At 44.8% G+C, this 22,732-nt stretch overlaps 1 protein-coding gene across 2 annotated transcripts in view; it reads left to right on the top strand.

Moving 5' to 3' along the window:
* LOC110492499 (poly(rC)-binding protein 4) overlaps positions 1–22,732 on the top strand; it is a 79,754-nt gene that overhangs the window by 37,974 nt on the left and 19,048 nt on the right. For both annotated transcript variants that reach the window (XM_021566879.3, XM_090203730.1), the window contains exons 10-12: positions 1,205–1,246; positions 1,406–1,511; positions 2,279–2,322. In XM_021566879.3, the coding sequence (XP_021422554.2) occupies positions 1,205–1,246; positions 1,406–1,511; positions 2,279–2,322 (192 nt within the window). The remainder of the gene's footprint in view (positions 1–1,204; positions 1,247–1,405; positions 1,512–2,278; positions 2,323–22,732) is intronic.

The raw sequence follows: 22,732 nt of genomic DNA, 5'->3' as shown, positions 1-22,732 counted from the left end.
ATTGGAACATTGCTGGGGGGACTTGCTTCCAGTCAGCCACAAGTGCATTAGTAAGGTTGGGTGATTAGGCCTGGCTTGCAGTCGGCATTCCAATTCCTCCCAAAGGTGTTCGATGGGTTTGAGGTCAGGGCTCTGTGTAGGCCATTCAAGTTCTTCCACACTGATCTCGACAAACCATTTCTGTATGGACCTTGCTTTGTGCACAGGGGCATTGTCATGCTGAAACAGGAAAGGCCCTTCCCAAAACTTTTGCCACAAAGTTGGAAGCACAGAATCATCTAGAATGTCCTTGTATGATATATCATTAAGATTCCCCTTCACTGGAACTAAGGGGCCCAAACCATGAAAAACAGTCCCAGATCATTATTCTTCCTCCATCAAACCATACACAGTTTGCACTATGGATTCCAACAGGTAGGGTTCTCCTGGCATTCGCCAAACCCAGATTCGTTAGTCAGACTGCCAGATGGTGATGCGTGATTCATCATTCCAGAGAACGTGTTTCCACTGCTCCAGAGTCCAATGGCGGCAAGTTTTACACCACTCCAGCCGATGCTTTGCATTGCGCATGGTGATCTTAGGCTTGTGTGCAGCTGCTCGGCCATGGAAACCCCTTATATGAAGCTCCCGACAAACAGTTATTGTGCTGACGTTGCTTCCAGAGGTCGTTTGGAACTTGGTAGTGAGTGTTTCAACCGAGGACAGACCATTTTTACATGCTACGTGCTTCAGCACTCGGCGGTCCCGTTCTGTAAGATTGTGTGGCTTACCACTTCACGGCTGAGCCGTTGTTGCTCCTATATGTTTCCACTTCACAATAACAGTACTTAGAGTTGACTGGGGCAATTCTAGCAGGGCAGAAATTTGTTGGAAAGGTGGTATCCTATGATGGTGTCACGTTGAAAGTCACTGAGATTTTCCTTAAGGCCATTCTACTGCCAATGTTTGTCTATGGAAATTGCATGGCTGTGTGCTCAATTTTATACACCTGTCAGCAACGGGTATGGCTGAAATAGCCAAACCCACTCATTTGAAGGGGTGTCCACATTTTTATATATGTAGTGTACTTATTGATTGTTGATAGAGTAAACTTTATAAATATGATATATCAGTGATGCACGTATATACACTGTCTGCTAAGTGGTTATTGGCATAACACTGTTTTATTACTGTCATTTGCCTAATGTAGAGTGATCTCTTCCAGGCCTACACTGTACAAAACCAATATGGAATTCCTCATACAGAGGTAAGTGGGGTTATATATACTGTAGTTACCATTAGCGGGTATAAATATACTTTAATTTATTTATTATACCGCAAAGTATCCAAACTGCTATTGAACTGTTACGAGTAACCTTACAATCCCACTGTCATTTGATATGTTCTTTCTCCCTTTGTGTCCAAGTTGGCCAAGCTACATCAGCTATCCATGCAGCAGAACATGCAGCAGAACATGCAGCAGAACATGCAGCAGAGTACCATGTGCCAGCAGGCTACAACCATTCTATCCGGTATGAGTTTACTGTCCTTTATTTAGCCCACATGTCAGTCAAATACATTTAACTATATGGATATTCAGAAGGATAACAGGTGCAAGTTGTTGTAGGTGTGAGTAGCAATAGTTAAAGCTGTAGGAGACTTAGGCATCGGACAGTATACATCCAGACCAGAACTAATGCCCTCTCTTGAATGCTGATCTTACTGAAAGCCAACCTGTTACACTAACTACACAAGAGCTAGATTTTGGCTTGATATTTACAGTAATCATCTTTCATTCTATTAGTCATGTTTTCCTATCAGCTGCCAAATATCAGTCACATCAACAGTTTGTCAGGGAAGGATGAGCAGAGATAGAACGTCTCCTGTTAAGATCTGGTATCTGTTTCTCCAGTAGCGAGAGGGAAGGGATCCATGTCAATAGCCCAGCTGATTATGTGCTTGTGGGAGTGAAGATGTGAAGAAGCTCCCAACAGTTTTCTCTCATAAATGGCTCTCCATATCTGGCAGTGAAAAGGGGAACTATTATAAGAAATGATGTGTTCCACCCCAGTATCATAGAGCCTGGAGAAATAAAATACACAATGGCGTGTTAAACAGAAGTCTATTCAAATGGAAATGAGCTGCTTAGCTAAATCTAGCCGTTATACCACCGAAAATATTTCTCATGTATCATGTCATTTTTGCTGGTTTGCTTGACCTGCAAGCCAAATGTAAAAGATGAATATATGAATGACTGTATGAAAGGGTTTGTTAAGTCACGTATTCTCTCTCTCATTAGGAATGGACTCAAACTCATCGCAGGAGCTCCTTATTCCGAATGATGTAAGCAGTAAATTATACAATATTACATTTTACATTTCAGTTATTTTATCATACCTCCTTCGGGTTAAGTCTACTCTGGAGGTGAATTGAAATACCAATTCAATTCTAGGATTGGAATTGGAATTGGAAAAATAATAATAGAAAATAACTGCCACTTTTCAATAATTGAAAGAGAATTTCAGTTCATCTCCTAAATTTACTTAATGAAATGGAATTTACTACCAACCGGAATTATTTTAACCAGAACAATCTATCGAAGGCTTAATACCAAACAACACACCACACAGCAGCAGAAGTCTACTGCAGGCTTAGTACCAAACACACCAAACAGCAGCAGAAGTCTACTGCAGGCTTAGTACCAAACAGCAGCAGAAGTCTACTGCAGGCTTAATGCCAAACAACACACCAAAAAGCAGCAGAAGTCTACTGCAGGCTTAATACCAAACAACACACCAAACAGCAGCAGAAGTCTACTGCAGGCTTAATACCAAACAACACACCAAACAGCAGCAGAAGTCTACTGCAGGCTAAATACCAAACAACACACCAAACAGCAGCAGAAGTCTACTGCAGGCTAAATACCAAACAACACACCACACAGCAGCAGAAGTCTACTGCAGGCTTAGTACCAAACACACCAAACAGCAGCAGAAGTCTACTGCAGGCTTAGTACCAAACACACCAAACAGCAGCAGAAGTCTACTGCAGGCTTAATACCAAGCAGAACACCAAACAGCAGCAGAAGTCTACTGCAGGCTTAATACCAAACAACACACCAAACAGCAGCAGAAGTCTACTGCAGGCTAAATACCAAACAACACACCAAACAGCAGCAGAAGTCTCCTGCAGGCTTAGTACCAAACAACACACCAAACAGCAGCAGAAGTCTACTGCAGGCTTAATACCAAACAACACACCAAACAGCAGCAGAAGTCTACTGCAGGCTTAATACCAAACAACACACCAAACAGCAGCAGAAGTCTCCTGCAGGCTTAGTATCATACTACAAACCAAACAGCAGCAGAAGTCTACTGCAGGCTTAATACCAAACACACCAAACAGCAGCAGAAGTCTACTGCAGGCTTAGAACCAAACAGCAGCAGAAGTCTACTGCAGGCTTAATGCCAAACAACACACCAAACAGCAGCAGAAGTCTACTGCAGGCTTAATACCAAGCAGAACACCAAACAGCAGCAGAAGTCTACTGCAGGCTTAGTACCAAACTACAAACCAAACAGCAGCAGAAGTCTACTGCAGGCTTAATACCAAACAACACACCAAACAGCAGCAGAAGTCTACTGCAGGCTTAATACCAAACACACCAAACAGCAGCAGAAGTCTACTGCAGGCTTAATACCAAACAGCACACCAAACAGCAGCAGAAGTCTACTGCAGGCTTAATACCAAACAACACACCAAACAGCAGCAGAAGTCTACTGCAGGCTAAATACCAAACAACACACCAAACAGCAGCAGAAGTCTCCTGCAGGCTTAGTACCAAACAACACACCAAACAGCAGCAGAAGTCTACTGCAGGCTTAATACCAAACAACACACCAAACAGCAGCAGAAGTCTCCTGCAGGCTTAGTATCAAACTACAAACCAAACAGCAGCAGAAGTCTACTGCAGGCTTAATACCAAACACACCAAACAGCAGCAGAAGTCTACTGCAGGCTTAATACCAAACAGCAGCAGAAGTCTACTGCAGGCTTAATGCCAAACAACACACCAAACAGCAGCAGAAGTCTACTGCAGGCTTAATACCAAGCAGAACACCAAACAGCAGCAGAAGTCTACTGCAGGCTTAGTACCAAACTACAAACCAAACAGCAGCAGAAGTCTACTGCAGGCTTAATACCAAACAACACACCAAACAGCAGCAGAAGTCTACTGCAGGCTTAGTACCAAACACACCAAACAGCAGCAGAAGTCTACTGCAGGCTTAGTACCAAACACACCAAACAGCAGCAGAAGTCTACTGCAGGCTTAATACCAAGCAGAACACCAAACAGCAGCAGAAGTCTACTGCAGGCTTAATACCAAACAACACACCAAACAGCAGCAGAAGTCTACTGCAGGCTAAATACCAAACAACACACCAAACAGCAGCAGAAGTCTCCTGCAGGCTTAGTACCAAACAACACACCAAACAGCAGCAGAAGTCTACTGCAGGCTTAATACCAAACAACACACCAAACAGCAGCAGAAGTCTCCTGCAGGCTTAGTATCATACTACAAACCAAACAGCAGCAGAAGTCTACTGCAGGCTTAATACCAAACAACACACCAAACAGCAGCAGAAGTCTACTGCAGGCTTAGAACCAAACAGCAGCAGAAGTCTACTGCAGGCTTAATGCCAAACAACACACCAAACAGCAGCAGAAGTCTACTGCAGGCTTAATACCAAGCAGAACACCAAACAGCAGCAGAAGTCTACTGCAGGCTTAGTACCAAACTACAAACCAAACAGCAGCAGAAGTCTACTGCAGGCTTAATACCAAACAACACACCAAACAGCAGCAGAAGTCTACTGCAGGCTTAATACCAAACACACCAAACAGCAGCAGAAGTCTACTGCAGGCTTAATACCAAACAGCACACCAAACAGCAGCAGAAGTCTACTGCAGGCTTAATACCAAACAACACACCAAACAGCAGCAGAAGTCTACTGCAGGCTAAATACCAAACAACACACCAAACAGCAGCAGAAGTCTCCTGCAGGCTTAGTACCAAACAACACACCAAACAGCAGCAGAAGTCTACTGCAGGCTTAATACCAAACAACACACCAAACAGCAGCAGAAGTCTCCTGCAGGCTTAGTATCAAACTACAAACCAAACAGCAGCAGAAGTCTACTGCAGGCTTAATACCAAACACACCAAACAGCAGCAGAAGTCTACTGCAGGCTTAATACCAAACAGCAGCAGAAGTCTACTGCAGGCTTAATGCCAAACAACACACCAAACAGCAGCAGAAGTCTACTGCAGGCTTAATACCAAGCAGAACACCAAACAGCAGCAGAAGTCTACTGCAGGCTTAGTACCAAACTACAAACCAAACAGCAGCAGAAGTCTACTGCAGGCTTAATACCAAACAACACACCAAACAGCAGCAGAAGTCTACTGCAGGCTTAATACCAAACACACCAAACAGCAGCAGAAGTCTACTGCAGGCTTAATACCAAACAGCACACCAAACAGCAGCAGAAGTCTACTGCAGGCTTAATACCAAACAACACACCAAACAGCAGCAAAAGTCTACTGCAGGCTTAATACCAAACAACACACCAAACAGCAGCAGAAGTCTACTGCAGGCTTAATACCAAACAACACACCAAACAGCAGCAGAAGTCCACTGCAGGCTTAATACCAAACAACACACCAAACAGCAGCAGAAGTCTACTGCAGGCTTAATACCAAACAACACACCAAACAGCAGCAGACGTCTACTGCAGGCTTAGTACCAAACTACAAACCAAACAGCAGCAGAAGTCTACTGCAGGCTTAATACCAAACACACCAAACAGCAGCAGAAGTCTACTGCGGGCTTAATACCAAACAGCACACCAAACAGCAGCAGAAGTCTACTGAAGGCTGAATACCAAACAACACACCAAACAGCAGCAGAAGTCTACTGCAGGCTTAATACCAAACACACCAAACAGCAGCAGAAGTCTACTGCAAGCTTAATACCAAAACACACCAAACAGCAGCAGAAGTCTACTGCAGGCTTAATACCAAACAACACACCAAACAGCAGCAGAAGTCTACTGCAGGCTTAATACCAAACAACAAACCAAACAGCAGCAGAAGTCTACTGCAGGCTTAGTACCAAACAACACACCAAACAGCAGCAGAAGTCTACGGCAGGCTTAGTACCAAACAACAAACCAAACAGCAGCAGAAGTCTACTGCAGGCTTAATACCAAACAACACACCAAACAGCAGCAGAAGTCTACTACAGGCTTAATAACAAACAACACACCAAACAGCAGCAGAAGTCTACTGCAGGCTTAGTACCAAACAACAAACCAAACAGCAGCAGAAGTCTACTGCAGGCTTAGTACCAAACAACAAACCAAACAGCAGCAGAAGTCTACTGCAGGCTTAATACCAAACAACACACCAAACAGCAGCAGAAGTCTACTACAGGCTTAATACCAAACAACACACCAAACAGCACCAGAAGTCTACTGCAGGCTTAATACCAAACAACACACCAAACAGCAGCAGAGGTCTACTGCAAGCTTAGTACCAAACACACCAAACAGCAGAAGAAGTCTACTGCAGGCTTAGTACCAAACAACAAACCAAACAGCAGCAGAAGTCTACTGCAGGCTAAATACCAAACAACACACCAAACAGCAGCAGAAGTCTACTGCAGGCTTAGTACCAAACTACAAACCAAACCGCAGCAGAAGTCTACTGCAGGCTTAGTACCAAAAAACAAACCAAACAGCAGCAGAAGTCTACTGCAGGATTAATACCAAACAACACACCAACCAGCAGCATAAGTCTACTGCAGGCTTAATACCAAACAACACACCAAACAGCAGCAGAAGCCTACTGCAGGCTTAGTACCAAACAACACACCAAACAGCAGCATATGTCTACTGCAGGCTTAATACCAAACAACACACCAAACAGCAGCAGAGGTCTACTGCAGGCTTAGTACCAAACACACCAAACAGCAGCAGAAGTCTACTGCAGGCTTAACACTAAACACACCAAACAGCAGCAGAAGTCTACTGCAGGCTTAATACCAAACAACACACCAAACATCAGCAGAAGTCTACTGCAGGCTTAATACCAAACAACACACCAAACAGCAGCAGAAGTCTACTGCAGGCTTAATACCAAACAACACACCAAACAGCAGCAGAAGTCTACTGCAGGCTTAGTACCAAACAACAAACCAAACAGCAGCAAAAGTCTACTGCAGGCTTAATACCAAACAACACACCAAACAGCAGCAGAAGTCTACTGCAGGCTTAGTACCAAACACACCAAACAGCAGCAGAAGTCTACTGCAGGCTTAACACTAAACACACCAAACAGCAGCAGAAGTCAACTGCAGGCTTAATACCAAACAACACACCAAACAGCAGCAGAAGTCTACTGCAGGCTTAGTACCAAACAACACACCAAACAGCAGCAGAAGTCTACTGCAGGCTTAGTACCAAACTACACACCAAACAGCAGCAGAAGTCTGCTGCAGGCTTAGTACCAAACAACAAACCAAACAGCAGCAGAAGTCTACTGCAGGCTTAATACCAAACAACACACCAAACAGCAGCAGAAGTCTACTGCAGGCTTAATACCAAACAACACACCAAACAGCAGCGGAAGTCTACTGCAGGCTTAATACCAAACAACACACCAAACAGCAGCAGAAGTCTACTGCAGGCTTAATACCAAACAACACACCAAACAGCAGCAGAAGTCTACTGCAGGCTTAGAACCAAACAACACACCAAACAGCAGCAGAAGTCTACTGCAGGCTTAACACTAAACACACCAAACAGCAGCAGAAGACTACTGCAGGCTGAATGCCAAACAACACACCAAACAGCAGCAGAAGTCTACTGCAGGCTTAATGCCAAACAACACACCAAACAGCAGCAGAAGTCTACTGCAGGCTTAATACCAAACAACACACCAAACAGCAGCAGAAGTCTACTGCAGGCTTAACACTAAACACACCGAACAGCAGCAGAAGTCTACTGCAGGCTTAATACCAAACAACACACCAAACAGCAGCAGAAGTCTACTGCAGGCTTAATACCAAAATACACACCAAACAGCAGCAGAAGTCTACTGCAGGCTTAGTACCAAACACACCAAACAGCAGCAGAAGTCTACTGCAGGCTTAACACTAAACACACCAAACAGCAGCAGAAGTCAACTGCAGGCTTAATACCAAACAACACACCAAACAGCAGCAGAAGTCTACTGCAGGCTTAGTACCAAACAACACACCAAACAGCAGCAAAAGTCTACTGCAGGCTTAATGCCAAACAACACACCAAACAGCAGCAGAAGTCTACTGCAGGCTTAATACCAAACAACACACCAAACAGCAGCAAAAGTCTACTGCAGGCTTAATGCCAAACAACACACCAAACAGCAGCAGAAGTCTACTGCAGGCTTAGAACCAAACAACACACCAAATAGCAGCAGAGGTCTACTGCAGGCTTAGTACCAAACACACCAAAAACAGCAGCAGAAGTCTACTGCAGGCTTAACACTAAACACACCAAAAACAGCAGCAAAAGTCTACTGCAGGCTTAATGCCAAACAACACACCAAACAGCAGCAGAAGTCTACTGCAGGCTAAATGCCAAACAACACACCAAACAGCAGCAGAAGTCTACTGCAGGCTTAATACCAAACAACACACCAAACAGCAGCAGAAGTCTACTGCAGGCTTAATACCAAACAACACACCAAACAGCAGCAAAAGTCTACTGCAGGCTTAATGCCAAACAACACACCAAACAGCAGCAGAAGTCTACTACAGGCTTAATACCAAACAACACACCAAACAGCAGCAGAGGTCTACTGCAGGCTTAGTACCAAACACACCAAAAACAGCAGCAGAAGTCTACTGCAGGCTTAACACGAAACACACCAAATAGCAGCAGAAGTCTACTGCAGGCATATTACCAAAGAACACACCAAACAGCAGCAGAAGTCTACTGCAGGCTAAATGCCAAACAACACACCAAACAGCAGCAGAAGTCTACTGCAGGCTTAATACCAAACAACACACCAAACAGCAGCAAAAGTCTACTGCAGGCATATTACCAAACAACACACCAAACAGCAGCAGAAGTCTACTGCAGGCTTAGAACCAAACAACACACCAAACAGCAGCAGAAGTCTACTGCAGGCTTAACACTAAACACACCAAACAGCAGCAGAAGTCTACTGCAGGCATATTACCAAACAACACACCAAACAGCAGCAGAAGTCTACTGCAGGCTAAATGCCAAACAACACACCAAACAGCAGCAGAAGTCTACTGCAGGCTTAATACCAAACAACACACCAAACAGCAGCAAAAGTCTACTGCAGGCTTAATGCCAAACAACACACCAAACAGCAGCAAAAGTCTACCGCAGGCTTAATGCCAAACAACACACCAAACAGCAGCAAAAGTCTACTGCAGGCTTAATGCCAAACAACACACCAAACAGCAGCAAAAGTCTACTGCAGGCTTAATACCAAACAACACACCAAACAGCAGCAAAAGTCTACTGCAGGCTTAATACCAAACAACACACCAAAAAGCAGCAAAAGTCTACTGCAGGCTTAATACCAAACAACACACCAAACAGCAGCAAAAGTCTACTGCAGGCTTAATACCAAACAACACACCAAACAGCAGCAAAAGTCTACTGCAGGCTTAATACCAAACACACCAAACAGCAGCAGAAGTCTACTGCAGGCTTAATACCAAACAGCACACCAAACAGCAGCAGAAGTCTACTGCAGGCTTAATACCAAACAACACACCAAACAGCAGCAGAAGTCTACTGCAGGCTAAATACCAAACAACACACCAAACAGCAGCAGAAGTCTCCTGCAGGCTTAGTACCAAACAACACACCAAACAGCAGCAGAAGTCTACTGCAGGCTTAATACCAAACAACACACCAAACAGCAGCAGAAGTCTCCTGCAGGCTTAGTATCAAACTACAAACCAAACAGCAGCAGAAGTCTACTGCAGGCTTAATACCAAACACACCAAACAGCAGCAGAAGTCTACTGCAGGCTTAATACCAAACAGCAGCAGAAGTCTACTGCAGGCTTAATGCCAAACAACACACCAAACAGCAGCAGAAGTCTACTGCAGGCTTAATACCAAGCAGAACACCAAACAGCAGCAGAAGTCTACTGCAGGCTTAGTACCAAACTACAAACCAAACAGCAGCAGAAGTCTACTGCAGGCTTAATACCAAACAACACACCAAACAGCAGCAGAAGTCTACTGCAGGCTTAATACCAAACACACCAAACAGCAGCAGAAGTCTACTGCAGGCTTAATACCAAACAGCACACCAAACAGCAGCAGAAGTCTACTGCAGGCTTAATACCAAACAACACACCAAACAGCAGCAAAAGTCTACTGCAGGCTTAATACCAAACAACACACCAAACAGCAGCAGAAGTCTACTGCAGGCTTAATACCAAACAACACACCAAACAGCAGCAGAAGTCCACTGCAGGCTTAATACCAAACAACACACCAAACAGCAGCAGAAGTCTACTGCAGGCTTAATACCAAACAACACACCAAACAGCAGCAGACGTCTACTGCAGGCTTAGTACCAAACTACAAACCAAACAGCAGCAGAAGTCTACTGCAGGCTTAATACCAAACACACCAAACAGCAGCAGAAGTCTACTGCGGGCTTAATACCAAACAGCACACCAAACAGCAGCAGAAGTCTACTGAAGGCTGAATACCAAACAACACACCAAACAGCAGCAGAAGTCTACTGCAGGCTTAATACCAAACACACCAAACAGCAGCAGAAGTCTACTGCAAGCTTAATACCAAAACACACCAAACAGCAGCAGAAGTCTACTGCAGGCTTAATACCAAACAACACACCAAACAGCAGCAGAAGTCTACTGCAGGCTTAATACCAAACAACAAACCAAACAGCAGCAGAAGTCTACTGCAGGCTTAGTACCAAACAACACACCAAACAGCAGCAGAAGTCTACGGCAGGCTTAGTACCAAACAACAAACCAAACAGCAGCAGAAGTCTACTGCAGGCTTAATACCAAACAACACACCAAACAGCAGCAGAAGTCTACTACAGGCTTAATAACAAACAACACACCAAACAGCAGCAGAAGTCTACTGCAGGCTTAGTACCAAACAACAAACCAAACAGCAGCAGAAGTCTACTGCAGGCTTAGTACCAAACAACAAACCAAACAGCAGCAGAAGTCTACTGCAGGCTTAATACCAAACAACACACCAAACAGCAGCAGAAGTCTACTACAGGCTTAATACCAAACAACACACCAAACAGCACCAGAAGTCTACTGCAGGCTTAATACCAAACAACACACCAAACAGCAGCAGAGGTCTACTGCAAGCTTAGTACCAAACACACCAAACAGCAGAAGAAGTCTACTGCAGGCTTAGTACCAAACAACAAACCAAACAGCAGCAGAAGTCTACTGCAGGCTAAATACCAAACAACACACCAAACAGCAGCAGAAGTCTACTGCAGGCTTAGTACCAAACAACAAACCAAACAGCAGCAAAAGTCTACTGCAGGCTTAATACCAAACAACACACCAAACAGCAGCAGAAGTCTACTGCAGGCTTAGTACCAAACACACCAAACAGCAGCAGAAGTCTACTGCAGGCTTAACACTAAACACACCAAACAGCAGCAGAAGTCAACTGCAGGCTTAATACCAAACAACACACCAAACAGCAGCAGAAGTCTACTGCAGGCTTAGTACCAAACAACACACCAAACAGCAGCAGAAGTCTACTGCAGGCTTAGTACCAAACTACACACCAAACAGCAGCAGAAGTCTGCTGCAGGCTTAGTACCAAACAACAAACCAAACAGCAGCAGAAGTCTACTGCAGGCTTAATACCAAACAACACACCAAACAGCAGCAGAAGTCTACTGCAGGCTTAATACCAAACAACACACCAAACAGCAGCGGAAGTCTACTGCAGGCTTAATACCAAACAACACACCAAACAGCAGCAGAAGTCTACTGCAGGCTTAATACCAAACAACACACCAAACAGCAGCAGAAGTCTACTGCAGGCTTAGAACCAAACAACACACCAAACAGCAGCAGAAGTCTACTGCAGGCTTAACACTAAACACACCAAACAGCAGCAGAAGACTACTGCAGGCTGAATGCCAAACAACACACCAAACAGCAGCAGAAGTCTACTGCAGGCTTAATGCCAAACAACACACCAAACAGCAGCAGAAGTCTACTGCAGGCTTAATACCAAACAACACACCAAACAGCAGCAGAAGTCTACTGCAGGCTTAACACTAAACACACCGAACAGCAGCAGAAGTCTACTGCAGGCTTAATACCAAACAACACACCAAACAGCAGCAGAAGTCTACTGCAGGCTTAATACCAAAATACACACCAAACAGCAGCAGAAGTCTACTGCAGGCTTAGTACCAAACACACCAAACAGCAGCAGAAGTCTACTGCAGGCTTAACACTAAACACACCAAACAGCAGCAGAAGTCAACTGCAGGCTTAATACCAAACAACACACCAAACAGCAGCAGAAGTCTACTGCAGGCTTAGTACCAAACAACACACCAAACAGCAGCAAAAGTCTACTGCAGGCTTAATGCCAAACAACACACCAAACAGCAGCAGAAGTCTACTGCAGGCTTAATACCAAACAACACACCAAACAGCAGCAAAAGTCTACTGCAGGCTTAATGCCAAACAACACACCAAACAGCAGCAGAAGTCTACTGCAGGCTTAGAACCAAACAACACACCAAATAGCAGCAGAGGTCTACTGCAGGCTTAGTACCAAACACACCAAAAACAGCAGCAGAAGTCTACTGCAGGCTTAACACTAAACACACCAAAAACAGCAGCAAAAGTCTACTGCAGGCTTAATGCCAAACAACACACCAAACAGCAGCAGAAGTCTACTGCAGGCTAAATGCCAAACAACACACCAAACAGCAGCAGAAGTCTACTGCAGGCTTAATACCAAACAACACACCAAACAGCAGCAGAAGTCTACTGCAGGCTTAATACCAAACAACACACCAAACAGCAGCAAAAGTCTACTGCAGGCTTAATGCCAAACAACACACCAAACAGCAGCAGAAGTCTACTACAGGCTTAATACCAAACAACACACCAAACAGCAGCAGAGGTCTACTGCAGGCTTAGTACCAAACACACCAAAAACAGCAGCAGAAGTCTACTGCAGGCTTAACACGAAACACACCAAATAGCAGCAGAAGTCTACTGCAGGCATATTACCAAAGAACACACCAAACAGCAGCAGAAGTCTACTGCAGGCTAAATGCCAAACAACACACCAAACAGCAGCAGAAGTCTACTGCAGGCTTAATACCAAACAACACACCAAACAGCAGCAAAAGTCTACTGCAGGCATATTACCAAACAACACACCAAACAGCAGCAGAAGTCTACTGCAGGCTTAGAACCAAACAACACACCAAACAGCAGCAGAAGTCTACTGCAGGCTTAACACTAAACACACCAAACAGCAGCAGAAGTCTACTGCAGGCATATTACCAAACAACACACCAAACAGCAGCAGAAGTCTACTGCAGGCTAAATGCCAAACAACACACCAAACAGCAGCAGAAGTCTACTGCAGGCTTAATACCAAACAACACACCAAACAGCAGCAAAAGTCTACTGCAGGCTTAATGCCAAACAACACACCAAACAGCAGCAAAAGTCTACCGCAGGCTTAATGCCAAACAACACACCAAACAGCAGCAAAAGTCTACTGCAGGCTTAATGCCAAACAACACACCAAACAGCAGCAAAAGTCTACTGCAGGCTTAATACCAAACAACACACCAAACAGCAGCAGAAGTCTACTGCAGGCTTAATACCAAACAACACACCAAAAAGCAGCAAAAGTCTACTGCAGGCTTAATACCAAACAACACACCAAACAGCAGCAAAAGTCTACTGCAGGCTTAATACCAAACAACACACCAAACAGCAGCAAAAGTCTACTGCAGGCTTAATACCAAACACACCAAACAGCAGCAGAAGTCTACTGCAGGCTTAATACCAAACAGCACACCAAACAGCAGCAGAAGTCTACTGCAGGCTTAATACCAAACAACACACCAAACAGCAGCAGAAGTCTACTGCAGGCTAAATACCAAACAACACACCAAACAGCAGCAGAAGTCTCCTGCAGGCTTAGTACCAAACAACACACCAAACAGCAGCAGAAGTCTACTGCAGGCTTAATACCAAACAACACACCAAACAGCAGCAGAAGTCTCCTGCAGGCTTAGTATCAAACTACAAACCAAACAGCAGCAGAAGTCTACTGCAGGCTTAATACCAAACACACCAAACAGCAGCAGAAGTCTACTGCAGGCTTAATACCAAACAGCAGCAGAAGTCTACTGCAGGCTTAATGCCAAACAACACACCAAACAGCAGCAGAAGTCTACTGCAGGCTTAATACCAAGCAGAACACCAAACAGCAGCAGAAGTCTACTGCAGGCTTAGTACCAAACTACAAACCAAACAGCAGCAGAAGTCTACTGCAGGCTTAATACCAAACAACACACCAAACAGCAGCAGAAGTCTACTGCAGGCTTAATACCAAACACACCAAACAGCAGCAGAAGTCTACTGCAGGCTTAATACCAAACAGCACACCAAACAGCAGCAGAAGTCTACTGCAGGCTTAATACCAAACAACACACCAAACAGCAGCAAAAGTCTACTGCAGGCTTAATACCAAACAACACACCAAACAGCAGCAGAAGTCTACTGCAGGCTTAATACCAAACAACACACCAAACAGCAGCAGAAGTCCACTGCAGGCTTAATACCAAACAACACACCAAACAGCAGCAGAAGTCTACTGCAGGCTTAATACCAAACAACACACCAAACAGCAGCAGACGTCTACTGCAGGCTTAGTACCAAACTACAAACCAAACAGCAGCAGAAGTCTACTGCAGGCTTAATACCAAACACACCAAACAGCAGCAGAAGTCTACTGCGGGCTTAATACCAAACAGCACACCAAACAGCAGCAGAAGTCTACTGAAGGCTGAATACCAAACAACACACCAAACAGCAGCAGAAGTCTACTGCAGGCTTAATACCAAACACACCAAACAGCAGCAGAAGTCTACTGCAAGCTTAATACCAAAACACACCAAACAGCAGCAGAAGTCTACTGCAGGCTTAATACCAAACAACACACCAAACAGCAGCAGAAGTCTACTGCAGGCTTAATACCAAACAACAAACCAAACAGCAGCAGAAGTCTACTGCAGGCTTAGTACCAAACAACACACCAAACAGCAGCAGAAGTCTACGGCAGGCTTAGTACCAAACAACAAACCAAACAGCAGCAGAAGTCTACTGCAGGCTTAATACCAAACAACACACCAAACAGCAGCAGAAGTCTACTACAGGCTTAATAACAAACAACACACCAAACAGCAGCAGAAGTCTACTGCAGGCTTAGTACCAAACAACAAACCAAACAGCAGCAGAAGTCTACTGCAGGCTTAGTACCAAACAACAAACCAAACAGCAGCAGAAGTCTACTGCAGGCTTAATACCAAACAACACACCAAACAGCAGCAGAAGTCTACTACAGGCTTAATACCAAACAACACACCAAACAGCACCAGAAGTCTACTGCAGGCTTAATACCAAACAACACACCAAACAGCAGCAGAGGTCTACTGCAAGCTTAGTACCAAACACACCAAACAGCAGAAGAAGTCTACTGCAGGCTTAGTACCAAACAACAAACCAAACAGCAGCAGAAGTCTACTGCAGGCTAAATACCAAACAACACACCAAACAGCAGCAGAAGTCTACTGCAGGCTTAGTACCAAACTACAAACCAAACCGCAGCAGAAGTCTACTGCAGGCTTAGTACCAAAAAACAAACCAAACAGCAGCAGAAGTCTACTGCAGGATTAATACCAAACAACACACCAACCAGCAGCATAAGTCTACTGCAGGCTTAATACCAAACAACACACCAAACAGCAGCAGAAGCCTACTGCAGGCTTAGTACCAAACAACACACCAAACAGCAGCATATGTCTACTGCAGGCTTAATACCAAACAACACACCAAACAGCAGCAGAGGTCTACTGCAGGCTTAGTACCAAACACACCAAACAGCAGCAGAAGTCTACTGCAGGCTTAACACTAAACACACCAAACAGCAGCAGAAGTCTACTGCAGGCTTAATACCAAACAACACACCAAACATCAGCAGAAGTCTACTGCAGGCTTAATACCAAACAACACACCAAACAGCAGCAGAAGTCTACTGCAGGCTTAATACCAAACAACACACCAAACAGCAGCAGAAGTCTACTGCAGGCTTAGTACCAAACAACAAACCAAACAGCAGCAAAAGTCTACTGCAGGCTTAATACCAAACAACACACCAAACAGCAGCAGAAGTCTACTGCAGGCTTAGTACCAAACACACCAAACAGCAGCAGAAGTCTACTGCAGGCTTAACACTAAACACACCAAACAGCAGCAGAAGTCAACTGCAGGCTTAATACCAAACAACACACCAAACAGCAGCAGAAGTCTACTGCAGGCTTAGTACCAAACAACACACCAAACAGCAGCAGAAGTCTACTGCAGGCTTAGTACCAAACTACACACCAAACAGCAGCAGAAGTCTGCTGCAGGCTTAGTACCAAACAACAAACCAAACAGCAGCAGAAGTCTACTGCAGGCTTAATACCAAACAACACACCAAACAGCAGCAGAAGTCTACTGCAGGCTTAATACCAAACAACACACCAAACAGCAGCGGAAGTCTACTGCAGGCTTAATACCAAACAACACACCAAACAGCAGCAGAAGTCTACTGCAGGCTTAATACCAAACAACACACCAAACAGCAGCAGAAGTCTACTGCAGGCTTAGAACCAAACAACACACCAAACAGCAGCAGAAGTCTACTGCAGGCTTAACACTAAACACACCAAACAGCAGCAGAAGACTACTGCAGGCTGAATGCCAAACAACACACCAAACAGCAGCAGAAGTCTACTGCAGGCTTAATGCCAAACAACACACCAAACAGCAGCAGAAGTCTACTGCAGGCTTAATACCAAACAACACACCAAACAGCAGCAGAAGTCTACTGCAGGCTTAACACTAAACACACCGAACAGCAGCAGAAGTCTACTGCAGGCTTAATACCAAACAACACACCAAACAGCAGCAGAAGTCTACTGCAGGCTTAATACCAAAATACACACCAAACAGCAGCAGAAGTCTACTGCAGGCTTAGTACCAAACACACCAAACAGCAGCAGAAGTCTACTGCAGGCTTAACACTAAACACACCAAACAGCAGCAGAAGTCAACTGCAGGCTTAATACCAAACAACACACCAAACAGCAGCAGAAGTCTACTGCAGGCTTAGTACCAAACAACACACCAAACAGCAGCAAAAGTCTACTGCAGGCTTAATGCCAAACAACACACCAAACAGCAGCAGAAGTCTACTGCAGGCTTAATACCAAACAACACACCAAACAGCAGCAAAAGTCTACTGCAGGCTTAATGCCAAACAACACACCAAACAGCAGCAGAAGTCTACTGCAGGCTTAGAACCAAACAACACACCAAATAGCAGCAGAGGTCTACTGCAGGCTTAGTACCAAACACACCAAAAACAGCAGCAGAAGTCTACTGCAGGCTTAACACTAAACACACCAAAAACAGCAGCAAAAGTCTACTGCAGGCTTAATGCCAAACAACACACCAAACAGCAGCAGAAGTCTACTGCAGGCTAAATGCCAAACAACACACCAAACAGCAGCAGAAGTCTACTGCAGGCTTAATACCAAACAACACACCAAACAGCAGCAGAAGTCTACTGCAGGCTTAATACCAAACAACACACCAAACAGCAGCAAAAGTCTACTGCAGGCTTAATGCCAAACAACACACCAAACAGCAGCAGAAGTCTACTACAGGCTTAATACCAAACAACACACCAAACAGCAGCAGAGGTCTACTGCAGGCTTAGTACCAAACACACCAAAAACAGCAGCAGAAGTCTACTGCAGGCTTAACACGAAACACACCAAATAGCAGCAGAAGTCTACTGCAGGCATATTACCAAAGAACACACCAAACAGCAGCAGAAGTCTACTGCAGGCTTAGTACCAAACAACACACCAAACAGCAGCAAAAGTCTACTGCAGGCTTAATGCCAAACAACACACCAAACAGCAGCAGAAGTCTACTGCAGGCTTAATACCAAACAACACACCAAACAGCAGCAAAAGTCTACTGCAGGCTTAATGCCAAACAACACACCAAACAGCAGCAGAAGTCTACTGCAGGCTTAGAACCAAACAACACACCAAATAGCAGCAGAGGTCTACTGCAGGCTTAGTACCAAACACACCAAAAACAGCAGCAGAAGTCTACTGCAGGCTTAACACTAAACACACCAAAAACAGCAGCAAAAGTCTACTGCAGGCTTAATGCCAAACAACACACCAAACAGCAGCAGAAGTCTACTGCAGGCTAAATGCCAAACAACACACCAAACAGCAGCAGAAGTCTACTGCAGGCTTAATACCAAACAACACACCAAACAGCAGCAGAAGTCTACTGCAGGCTTAATACCAAACAACACACCAAACAGCAGCAAAAGTCTACTGCAGGCTTAATGCCAAACAACACACCAAACAGCAGCAGAAGTCTACTACAGGCTTAATACCAAACAACACACCAAACAGCAGCAGAGGTCTACTGCAGGCTTAGTACCAAACACACCAAAAACAGCAGCAGAAGTCTACTGCAGGCTTAACACGAAACACACCAAATAGCAGCAGAAGTCTACTGCAGGCATATTACCAAAGAACACACCAAACAGCAGCAGAAGTCTACTGCAGGCTAAATGCCAAACAACACACCAAACAGCAGCAGAAGTCTACTGCAGGCTTAATACCAAACAACACACCAAACAGCAGCAAAAGTCTACTGCAGGCATATTACCAAACAACACACCAAACAGCAGCAGAAGTCTACTGCAGGCTTAGAACCAAACAACACACCAAACAGCAGCAGAAGTCTACTGCAGGCTTAACACTAAACACACCAAACAGCAGCAGAAGTCTACTGCAGGCATATTACCAAACAACACACCAAACAGCAGCAGAAGTCTACTGCAGGCTAAATGCCAAACAACACACCAAACAGCAGCAGAAGTCTACTGCAGGCTTAATACCAAACAACACACCAAACAGCAGCAAAAGTCTACTGCAGGCTTAATGCCAAACAACACACCAAACAGCAGCAAAAGTCTACCGCAGGCTTAATGCCAAACAACACACCAAACAGCAGCAAAAGTCTACTGCAGGCTTAATGCCAAACAACACACCAAACAGCAGCAAAAGTCTACTGCAGGCTTAATACCAAACAACACACCAAACAGCAGCAAAAGTCTACTGCAGGCTTAATACCAAACAACACACCAAACAGCAGCAAAAGTCTACTGCAGGCTTAATACCAAACAACACACCAAACAGCAGCAAAAGTCTACTGCAGGCTTAATACCAAACAACACACCAAACAGCAGCAAAAGTCTACTGCAGGCTTAATACCAAACAACACACCAAACAGCAGCAAAAGTCTACTGCAGGCTTAATACCAAACAACACACCAAACAGCAGCAAAAGTCTACTGCAGGCTTAATGCCAAACAACACACCAAACAGCAGCAGAAGTCTACTGCAGGCTTAATACCAAACAACACACCAAACAGCAGCAGAAGTCTACTGCAGGCTTAGAACCAAACAACACACCAAACAGCAGCAGAGGTCTACTGCAGGCTTAGTACCAAACACACCAAAAACAGCAGCAGAAGTCTACTGCAGGCTTAACACTAAACACACCAAACAGCAGCAGAAGTCTACTGCAGGCATATTACCAAACAACACACCAAACAGCAGCAGAAGTCTACTGCAGGCTAAATGCCAAACAACACACCAAACAGCAGCAGAAGTCTACTGCAGGCTTAATACCAAACAACACACCAAACAGCAGCAAAAGTCTACTGCAGGCTTAATGCCAAACAACACACCAAACAGCAGCAGAAGTCTACTGCAGGCTTAATACCAAACAACACGCCAAACAGCAGCAGAAGTCTCCTGCAGGCTTAACACTAAACACACCGAACAGCAGCAGAAGTCTACTGCAGGCTTAATACCAAACAACACACCAAACAGCAGCAGAAGTCTACTGCAGGCTTAATACCAAACACACCAAACAGCGGCAGAAGGCTACTGCAGGCTTAACACTAAACAAACCAAACAGCAGCAGAAGTCTACCGCAGGCTTAATGCCAAACAACACACCAAACAGCAGCAAAAGTCTACTGCAGGCTTAATGCCAAACAACACACCAAACAGCAGCAAAAGTCTACTGCAGGCTTAATACCAAACAACACACCAAACAGCAGCAAAAGTCTACTGCAGGCTTAATACCAAACAACACACCAAAAAGCAGCAAAAGTCTACTGCAGGCTTAATACCAAACAACACACCAAACAGCAGCAAAAGTCTACTGCAGGCTTAATACCAAACAACACACCAAACAGCAGCAAAAGTCTACTGCAGGCTTAATACCAAACAACACACCAAACAGCAGCAAAAGTCTACTGCAGGCTTAATACCAAACAACACACCAAACAGCAGCAAAAGTCTACTGCAGGCTTAATGCCAAACAACACACCAAACAGCAGCAGAAGTCTACTGCAGGCTTAATACCAAACAACACACCAAACAGCAGCAGAAGTCTACTGCAGGCTTAGAACCAAACAACACACCAAACAGCAGCAGAGGTCTACTGCAGGCTTAGTACCAAACACACCAAAAACAGCAGCAGAAGTCTACTGCAGGCTTAACACTAAACACACCAAACAGCAGCAGAAGTCTACTGCAGGCATATTACCAAACAACACACCAAACAGCAGCAGAAGTCTACTGCAGGCTAAATGCCAAACAACACACCAAACAGCAGCAGAAGTCTACTGCAGGCTTAATACCAAACAACACACCAAACAGCAGCAAAAGTCTACTGCAGGCTTAATGCCAAACAACACACCAAACAGCAGCAGAAGTCTACTGCAGGCTTAATACCAAACAACACGCCAAACAGCAGCAGAAGTCTCCTGCAGGCTTAACACTAAACACACCGAACAGCAGCAGAAGTCTACTGCAGGCTTAATACCAAACAACACACCAAACAGCAGCAGAAGTCTACTGCAGGCTTAATACCAAACACACCAAACAGCGGCAGAAGGCTACTGCAGGCTTAACACTAAACAAACCAAACAGCAGCAGAAGTCTACTGCAGGCATAATACCAAACAACACACCAAACAGCAGCAGAAGTCTACTGCAGGCTTAATACCAAACAACACACCAAACAGCAGCAGAAGTCTACTGCAGGCTTAGTACCAAACAACAAACCAAACAGCAGCAAAAGTCTACTGCAGGCTTAATACCAAACAACACACCAAACAGCAGCAGAAGTCTACTGCAGGCTTAGTACCAAACACACCAAACAGCAGCAGAAGTCTACTGCAGGCTTAACACTAAACACACCAAACAGCAGCAGAAGTCTACTGCAGGCTTAATACCAAACAACACACCAAACAGCAGCAGAAGTCTACTGCAGGCTTAGAACCAAACAACACACCAAACAGCAGCAGATGTCTACTGCAGGCTTAATACCAAACAACACACCAAACAGCAGCAGAGGTCTACTGCAGGCTTAGTACCAAACAACACACCAAACAGCAGCAGAAGTCTACTCCGGTCTAAATGCCAAACAACACACCAAACAGCAGCAGAAGTCTACTGCAGGCTTAATACCAAACAACACACCAAACAGCAGCAAAAGTCTACTGCAGGCTGAATGCCAAACAACACACCAAACATCAGCAGAAGTCTACTGCAGGCTGAATGCCAAACAACACACCAAACATCAGCAGAAGTCTACTGCAGGCTGAATGCCAAACAACACACCAAACATCAGCAGAAGTCTACTGCAGGCTGAATGCCAAACAACACACCAAACATCAGCAGAAGTCTACTGCAGGCTTAAAACCAAACGACACACCAAACAGCAGCAAAAGTCTACTGCAGGCTTAATGCCAAACAACACACCAAACAGCAGCAGAAGTCTACTGCAGGCTTAGTACCAAACACACCAAACAGCAGCAGAAGTCTACTGCAGGCTTAACACTAAACACACCAAACAGCAGCAGAAGTCAACTGCAGGCTTAATACCAAACAACACACCAAACAGCAGCAGAAGTCTACTGCAGGCTTAGTACCAAACAACACACCAAACAGCAGCAGAAGTCTACTGCAGGCTTAGTACCAAACTACACACCAAACAGCAGCAGAAGTCTACTGCAGGCTTAATACCAAACAACACACCAAACAGCAGCGGAAGTCTACTGCAGGCTTAATACCAAACAACACACCAAACAGCAGCAGAAGTCTACTGCAGGCTTAATACCAAACAACACACCAAACAGCAGCAGAAGTCTACTGCAGGCTTAGAACCAAACAACACACCAAACAGCAGCAGAAGTCTACTGCAGGCTTAACACTA

This window comes from Oncorhynchus mykiss, chromosome 16 (assembly GCF_057628025.1).
Source record: "Oncorhynchus mykiss isolate SJ-2025 chromosome 16, ASM5762802v1, whole genome shotgun sequence".
In the NCBI taxonomy this organism is placed as follows: Eukaryota; Metazoa; Chordata; class Actinopteri; order Salmoniformes; family Salmonidae; genus Oncorhynchus; species Oncorhynchus mykiss.
Note: the sequence above shows the minus strand (reverse complement) of the source record. Positions and strands in the feature narration are given on the sequence as shown.